Consider the following 8,860-nt stretch of genomic DNA (forward strand, 5'->3'; position numbering starts at 1 on the left):
GTTGTAAATTTAGACATTTTTAGCTACACTCTATAATGCTAGTTGTAAATTTTGAAATTTTTTACTACACACTATAATGCTAGTTGTGAATTTAGAAATTTAAAGCTCTACACTGTAAAGCTAGTTGGAAAGTTGGAATTTAAACCTACACATCTTGAGTTCAAGTCCCGGGAATAGCCGAGGTTGATGAGAAGATGAGACAGTAACTACACTACCAATAAAACATAATATTCTTTCTAAAACTGCGCAAATGTGGACTTTTGATTTTGTCACAATTTTAAAACAAATGTTAACAGAACTTGTTAACAGAATTTTATTTACAATCATAAATCAATTTCAATCTAAACCGTAGTTACAGTATTTTGCCTTTATTCAGCTGAATGGAACGTGTAGAGAATAAATACACGAGATAATCCTTCAGTCATGCCATTGGTTAAAAATCTCCCGCTGCCGATGTTTCAGTGTTCAACCCCCCCCAATACTTGGCAGCGTCCATCCTTGCTTCAAACACTCGGTCTTCACCAAGTTCATGTTCTGCCTGTGACATCATGTCTGGTCGCTGAGGGCACGAGTCAGGTCGGGACACGGCTCTCTCTCTTCCTCTCTCTGTCTCTCTTTACTTCCTTCCTGTATTTACCTCCTCCAACTTACTCTATCTGAGGCCATAAACCTTTCCAGAACTATCCACTCAGAATCCATCTGTTAAGGATTGCTGTTCCGTAAAGACGCAGACGTCTCGGCCCGAGTGTTAAAGGTCTACGCGCGGCACAGGATAAAACGTTTAAGATTTTGTACAACCTCCATCCAGGTGTTTCACGAGTCCTTTAAACGTCACCTCGAATCAACAATCGTGTGCTGCGGAGAGAGAGAGAGGCGGACAGAAACGGAGGCGCGCTCCAGATTGCCTCCATGTGCGCCGGCTTTAGTGTTTAGCTTGAGGTTTTGTTCCTCGTGAAAGACTTTCAGCGGGGCAGGAGTGAAAGTCTTTAACATCTGGTGGCCAGGACCGTGTACCCGAGGAGCCTTTGTAGCAGAATGCCCTGCAGGTCTGCTCCCTACAAGCTCACATCTGGGTTTGAATACAGCACTACACTCACCACAAACAAGCGACAACACGCACACAAGTAGCTACTTCAGCCTCTGTCATTATGTGGGGCTGACTCAGAAAGTAATCAGTTTGAGTCTGGGATATTGGGAAAGGCAGAGGTGTGTGTGTGTGTGTGTGTGTGTGTGTGTGTGTGTGTATGTGTACGCATACCTGTGTCTGCTGTGGGATGTTTAGAAAGTTGTCCCGTGCTCCGATGCCGACAAACCTGTTGGGAGCTGTGGAGCTTGGCGAGGAGTATGCTGCTCCAACACACACACACACACACACACACACACACACACACACACACACACACACACACACACACACACACCTGTCAGTGTCTTGGGAAATTCTACAGTGGCTCAATATAGAACTGCATTGTTTTTTATGCCAGAAGCAACTTAAATTATACATTTGATTGTTATAAGACATAATTATAAAACTATATTACCCCCCCACCCCACGTAAAACCTACTACATTTGACCTGTAACCCCTGCAGTGTATCTTAAGTAAGGACGTGGATTTAAAACAGCAAAAGATTATATGTACACACTGTATATAAGGGTAGAGGAAGATTATAATTATACACAGATGGGCGACAAATGAAAGGAAAACCCTGATTAGATGAGCTGACGCATGCAGATGCTTCCCGACAGCTTTACTGCATGAGGAAATTAAGCATGCTCTGTAGAAGGTATATAAATAAAAATAAATAAAAGGCCCCGTGGACCTCCATTTAGGATGAAGGTGACATCATCTGTCCGCTCAAGCCTCAGATTCCTGTTCTTGGCTGAGAGGAGTGCAACCCGTCGTGTTCTAGCCCATCCTCCTCAGGTTCTGACGTCGTCTTGCATTCTGGGAGATGCTTTCTTTTCTGCTCACCACGGTTGTAACGAGTGGTTATTTGAGTTACGATGAGCCTTCGGTCAGCTCGAACCAGTCTGCTCGGTCTACATCGAGCTCTGGCATCGACAAGGCTGTATCTACATGATTTTATGCAGTGCACCGCCGAAATGTGATTGGCTGACTGGATGAGTGCACGGATGTTCAGGTGTACAGGCATTCCTAATAAAGTAGATGGTGAGTGTATATTAGGATGCATAACCCCTTCATTAGAAAAGACCAATCAGCATCTGAGAGTCTTTTCCTGGCGTGGTGATGGCTTGCCTCAATACAAAGTTCTTCCTATGATGCAACGTTCCTATCCTAATAATGGGTGCGGTCTCTTCCGAGATGACTCCGCCCCATCCACAGGGCCCGAGGGCTCGTTGAATGGTTTAACGAGGATGAAAGCGATGCGAATCCTACACTATGACCTTCACAGTCAGCAGATCTCGATCTAACCGAGCCTCCATGGGCGATCTCAGAGCGATGTTTCAGCTCTCCAGAACTCGAGGACCTCTCCAGTACACTTCGATGCCAAGGTGCGTTTTCGCTTGTCTGGCGGCTCATACGATGCTCCGTGATGGTTTTTCCTTTCGTCTGTCGCCCGTCTGTAAAGGTCTCGTTTACTACCGTCTAGCGCGATAATAAACGTCGTAACAAGATGAAATATTTGTCTTTCTTTCAAGTCGTAAATCTTGAAAGTCGAGGGGACGTCTTACGAGCTTCTTTGACAGATCTGCTGAACCGATCGAATTCTGGGCAGAGATATACAATGGACTCCAAATTTCAAACTAAAACACCGTCTAAGACGGTTTTACGCTGGCGGGATTAAACAGGAGCGTTGAGTGCGTGCGTCGTCTCAAACTCGCTTGTGTGTGTCTGCATTTGTACGTGTGTGTGTGTGTGTGTGTGTGTGTTTTATATATTTATAAGGTAGTAAAAAGCGTCAGTAAAATATATGAAGCAGGTTATGGAATGTGACTGATGCGATATTACAGATATACTGTACAGTAACAAACGTGAAAGAGAGAATGGGTGAGAATGAGAAACAGATCTTTAAAAGAAGTGTGTGAAGGAAACAGATGATGGGAAAGTGTGTGTGTGTGGGGGGGGGGGGGGTGGGGGGGGGGGGGTGGAAGAAAAAAAGCGAGGGATTGTCTTCTTCGTCCAGCACCCTCTAGTTCTCGAGGTCCGTCCTGTCCCCCGGCTCCTCCGCCGGTACACGCACAGATCCCAAACTTGTAACCCCAACACCACACACACACACATACACACACACAATTTAACCGGACACCTGAATCCGGTGACGTCAGGGTACGGCGAATGTTACAGAAACGCGCTCCGTTTGATTTGCTGTTATTTTCAGCCAGACTGCTGTCAAATGCTTTCCATTGAAGTATAATGTTGTTTTGTTGATTCTTGTCTGTTTTGTTTAATGTGATTTTTGGAGTCCATGCACACTGCCCTGAATTTGATCTCTCAAGTGAGGCGAGGAGATTTAGGAGAGTAAAAGGAAAAGAAATGATGATAGAGAGGAGAAAGAGAAAAACAAAAGACAGTGAACGTGGAGGTCTAAGAGTCTTAGAGCAGCCTTTTTTTTTTTTTTTTTTTTTTTAAAAAGAAAACTGATAATCAGAATTTGTTCTGGTAATAAGCACAGAAAAATAAAAGGAAAGGGTGGAAAAATAAACTCAATAAGGAAAGAAAAGAAAAAAGGAGAGCTTTGAATTGTTTGAATGATTGGCCTGACTGTTTTGGGATTATGAGGATACGTACTACTTCCTGGGTGAAAGTTTATGGGTCATGACAAGGAGGGGGGGGGGGGGGGTGCACTTTCTCCTTACAGCAGCTTGCTTTAGCGTTAGACGGGGAATTCTTCTCAGCTATTTTTCTTTCTTTCCTGCATCTCTTAATAATTCGCTTCTTTGATATTAGTCTCTTAAATGAAGTTCCATTCTGGAGGCAGCTCTCTTACTAGTCACATCCTTTAAAGGTCTCTGTTTGGGCAGCGGTCTTGCCGATTCCCGCCCGTCATTCCATATCTACCGACTGGAGAGGGTGACGGCTAGGACGTGCTTCCTCCAAGACTCATAAACGGTCCGTACAGGATTTCCGAGCTTTCCACCAAAAATGCTTGACGTCTGAGACGTTTTAGCTGTACTCGTGTTTGACGTACGCGGATCGAAGCGGAGTTTGGCTGAACGACGTCGCGTGACGCGTCGTGACCCAAATCCGCGGAGAATCTGTGGTAATTTTGAAAAATTGCGGCGTTCGCTCCTTTAGCGTTCGTTTCTGATTGCGAAATCCTGTAGGGACCGAATAAAGCTACAAAGCTACTGCATCGTTTCCATCCGCAGCGCAGCACAGTCGGAGGAAAGCGCTATCTGCCGTCATCTGACGGACGCGCGTGATTGGCTAGCGTCGCTGTGATTGACAGGTGAGAGAGAACATGCCACCCGTCCCACCCAGAAAGCACGGCCGGTTTTGCTCTCGCGGACTTCCACGGACGGTCGTGGCATCTCGAACTCGCGATCTCACCGACGGCAAGGCCTTCGGGGGCAGAATTTTTAACCCACGGCGATTTTTTATTCGCCGTGGTTCTTTGGTGTATCAGCTCGGAACTGGTGAAGACCTTCTAGGCTACAGTACGTTAAAGAACGCCACTAATAATGGAGTATGTTATATGGACCTTCTGGACGGGACGGTCTAAGGAGCTGCCTTCTGATTGGAACCGGGGCAGACGTTCTCTATATCAGGTGTATTTCAGGACTCGTGAAGGGGCTCGGAGCTCTGGGCGTCACTTACAGGGCGATGCGGGTGAGCCGAGTCCCCCGTCGGGGTGTGTGTGGCTGGGTTTGGGGTCGGGCATGGGGAGCGGCACCGGCCGTGCCACCGGAGGAGGCGGAGGAAACAGGAAAGAGCTGGCCATTTTGCTCTGACCGCTCCCGTTAGGCTGCAGACACACACATGCACACACACACACACACACACACACACACACACACACACACACCACACACCACACAGTGAGGGATGACTCTGTGTGATAACACACACTCTTGCACCATTCACACACACACACACACATACACACACTCTCTGAGAATGAGCGCATGAGGAACAGAGGGTGTGGATGACAGAAAGTCGCAAAGTAAAAAGAGACAGAGCAGTGGTTAAAGAGAAGGTGTGTGTGTGTGTGTGTGTGTGTGTGTGTGTGTGTGTTAGGACTGATCCTTCTCTCTGTGGAAGTATCATTAATGTGCTAATGCATCGTCTAAGAGCGAAACTGTAAAGGAATTTGACTTTTAGCTCGTGTGTGTGTGTGTGTGTGTGTGTGTGTGCGTGCGTGCGTGTGTGTGTGTGTGTGTGTGCGTGCGTGTGTGTGTGTTTGTTACCTGAGCACCGGGCTGGGTCGTGCCGTCGGAGCAGACGAACTGGACAAACTCCTTGAGCGGATCCTGGTGATGGTGGTAGCGGATGGTGGGGTGGGTGAAGTACGGGCTGGACTGCTGGATGATGGAGGGAGACGGGAAATGAAGAGCGGAGGCTGAGGCACGGGGACTTCCTGTGTGTGTGCGTGTGTGTGTGTGTGTGTGTGTGACAGAGACAGAGAGAGACAGAGAGAACTCATGAAGATAAATATGTATGGCATTTGGTGAGCATTTATAACAGTACTTTACTGCACATGTAAAGATGTGTGTTTTTGTGCTGTGCGTTTTCTCTTTCATCTTCCAGACCTCCTTTCTTTTATTCTCTCACAATCCATCCATCCCTCACCGTCCTCCACTTCCTGTGCTTCCACTTCTTATTTCTAATTCTCATTCTGATTTCTCAAACCGAAACACACGTTTTTAGTCCGTCTCTCACACACACACACACACACACACACACACACACACACTGTGAACATGTTACTCACTCAATAATGTTGACTCACTCACTCAAATACACAAATCCCTCTATCTCTCTCTCCCTCTCTTCCACCCTCTCTCCCTTTCCCTCTCTCCCTCTATCTCCCTTTCCCTCTCTTCCTCTCTCTCCTTCTCTCTCTCTCCTTTTCACTCCCTCTTTCCTCTCTCTCCTTCTCCCTCTCTCTTCCTTTCCCTCTCTCCCTCTATCTCCCTTTCCCTCTCTTCCTCTCTCTCCTTCTCTCTCTCTCCTTTTCACTCCCTCTTTCCTCTCTCCTTCTCCCTCTATCTCCCTTTCCCTCTCCCTCTATCTCCCTTTCCCTCTCTTCCTCTATCTCCCTTTCCCTCTCTTCCTCTCTCTCCTTCTCTCTCTCTCCTTTTCACTCCCTCTTTCCTCGCTCTCCTTTTCCCTCTCTCTTCCTTTCCCTCTCTCCCTCTATCTCCCTTTCCCTCTCTTCCTCTCTCTCCTTCTCTCTCTCCTTTTCACTCTCTCTCTCTCTCCCTCTCCCTTCCTTTCTCTCCTTCTCTCTCTCACCCCCTCTCTCTCCTTCTCCCTTCCTTTCCCTCTCCCTCTCCCCCTCTCTCTCTCCTTCTCCCTCTCTCTCTCCCCCTCCCCCTCTCAGCTCTCGGTTTACTTGGCATTATGGAAGTTTCTATGATACGAAACAAACTTTCATAATCACATCCACGTTATAATCCCCTTAAAACAAACAGCTCTGAGTCCTCGTGACCTTTTCTTAACGATCTCGCTCCAGTTCCGCGCTGCAGTTTTTCCCTCTCAGGCCGGTCGGTCGGCGTTAAACGTTCGAGAATATCTTTGGGAATATTCAGGGAGAATTTGGGACTTTTCTCTTCTTCTTCCGTCAGAACGAGCGTGTTCATCCCTCGCCCTCTGAGAGCATGCTCGCGTGCATCGTCACTTTATTAACAGGATTATCACGCCGATTGGAGCGGCTTTGCCTTCGCCAGCACAGAAGGAGAAGATAAGAGTACATTTCCTCCTCCACCTCCTCCTCCTCCATCTCGCCCGAACGCGGTCTGTTTTTCATCCTCGCCCTCAGCCTGAATGACAGCGTGTCTGCAGATTATGAGCGGCTAATTATACAAACCGAGAGACCAAAACGTTCAATTTTAGAAGAGACTTCAGGTCGCGCATCGGTTACGCATTTGGACATGTCTCTCTTTCTCTCTCTCTCTCTTTACTCCCCCCTCCTTGTTTTCTCTCTTTTCATAACAGACCACAAATAATCTTCCAAGATGAGTCATCAGGGAGTCTTAAATCAAAAAAATGAAAAATGAAATGAGCATGCTTGGCACATGATGCCGCACTTAAACTCCGTGATAAAAAAAAACCAAACCCTGGCGTCTAACGCAAACATATCTGCAAATAAATTTTTATTATTATTATTATTATTTTATATATATATATATATATATATATATATATATATATATATATATATATATATATACACACAGCGCGGTACTGAGAGAGTGGATACCATTTTGAAGAACAAAAAAAAAAAACGGATCCCAAGCGTTCCCTGAAACGTGTGTTTTAGGACCAAATCTAAACCAGATGCTCCGGCTTAAGAGTCTGATGCGCTGGGAAACAAAGAACAGACATGTTAAGACTTTGTGCTATGACTCAACCGCTCAAAGCAATAATCTTCTGGCGGGTGAGTGTCACTTTGAAACCGCACCGAGAAACAACGGAGTGATGGATGGATTGGGAAGCGAGAGAGAGAGAGAGAGAGAGAGAGAGAGAGGGAGAGAGAGGGAACGCATGACAGCAGTGATGAAAAAAAGAAGCAGGGTAGATGGATGGATAATGATGGTGATGTGTCCTGAGTGAGGCTTACTACAAAGTGGCTAGTGGAGCTCTACAAACTGTTTAAAAAGGAGTTTTTTTTGTGTGTATATATATTTATATATGAACATATATGTATATATAAACCCCGGGTCTCTTTAAATCAAGCCTGCAGTGTTCTCGTTCTCTTGCACTAGGTACATGGGGGTCAATTTTGTCATTTTTTGATTTTTGGCGTGTCTCACCTGGTCTCACTCCCGCCAGCATGGGCAGTGGGTGGTGTGTGAAGGCCATGCGGGGGGACCTCGTCTGAGCCGACAGGGCGCCGAAATCGAATTTCCCCGACGGCTTCTTTAGAGACCCGGGAGACGACAGCCCTGCCAGAGACCACATGATCAACAACAACAACAACAAGTAGCAACAAACAACAAGAAGCTACGCCTCAGCTAACGGCGCGCTCCACACTTGTCACCTGACCTTGTACGTGACACTAGCTAATGTTTATTCCTTTGATAAAACTACCTTACAGATGACTGCAAGTGCATCGTATAGATGCCTTGCGAGTCCTGCCTGAAAGGTTAAAACATCGATCCTGTCTGTGTATGCAAGAAATCGGGAAACTGTAGGGTGTACACGCACGTTGTTCTCGGTAACTCCGGACTGATTGGCCGGCTTCTGGATCTGTTTGTCTGATCAAATGAAAGATATTTCCTTTACAGCGCTTTTCTGAATCTTCCCTTTTACAGGTGCGTGATCATTTCCTAAACCGATACGAAAATGGATAAACGGTTAAACGCGCGCATTTGAATTCGTATCCAACACGCAAACCAGCGAAAGCTTCGTCCTTCGTTCAGTTCACATGGCACTGGAAGAATAATCGTATTTTAACTGTGTGTTAAAAATGTCAGTGGGTCGCCAGCTCGATGCAGTTACTGCAAGCAAGGGATACGCAACCACATATTAAGTGTTATTGACGTTAACTGACTTTAAAGCACATCTATTAAGGTTTTGAAACGTGCCTCATTCTCATACGATAGATTTACACGCATCCGAGGTCAAAAAACACTTTAACGTGCTCGTGATTTAAACTGCAGCGTTACCGCCCCCCCCCAGTGTCACAAACGACTCGTTCGATGATCCGTTCTAAATGATTCGTTCTAAGCTCC

At 46.3% G+C, this 8,860-nt stretch overlaps 1 protein-coding gene across 7 annotated transcripts in view; it reads right to left on the reverse strand.

Annotated features, from left to right (window-relative positions):
• Positions 1–8,860, reverse strand: part of LOC108258878 (nuclear factor 1 X-type) — a 112,050-nt gene that overhangs the window by 1,339 nt on the left and 101,851 nt on the right. For 4 of the 7 annotated variants that reach the window (XM_053676098.1, XM_017457846.3, XM_053676099.1 and 1 more), the window contains 4 exons: positions 7,940–8,071; positions 5,372–5,541; positions 4,782–4,929; positions 1,259–1,347 (listed from right to left, as the gene is read on the reverse strand). In XM_053676098.1, coding sequence (XP_053532073.1) covers positions 1,259–1,347; positions 4,782–4,929; positions 5,372–5,541; positions 7,940–8,071 — 539 coding nt within the window. The remainder of the gene's footprint in view (positions 1–1,258; positions 1,348–4,781; positions 4,930–5,371; positions 5,542–7,939; positions 8,072–8,860) is intronic. The other 3 variants (XM_053676105.1, XM_053676103.1, XM_053676102.1) reach the window with 2 other exon arrangements.

This window comes from Ictalurus punctatus, chromosome 26 (assembly GCF_001660625.3).
Source record: "Ictalurus punctatus breed USDA103 chromosome 26, Coco_2.0, whole genome shotgun sequence".
NCBI classification, from domain to species: domain Eukaryota; kingdom Metazoa; phylum Chordata; class Actinopteri; order Siluriformes; family Ictaluridae; genus Ictalurus; species Ictalurus punctatus.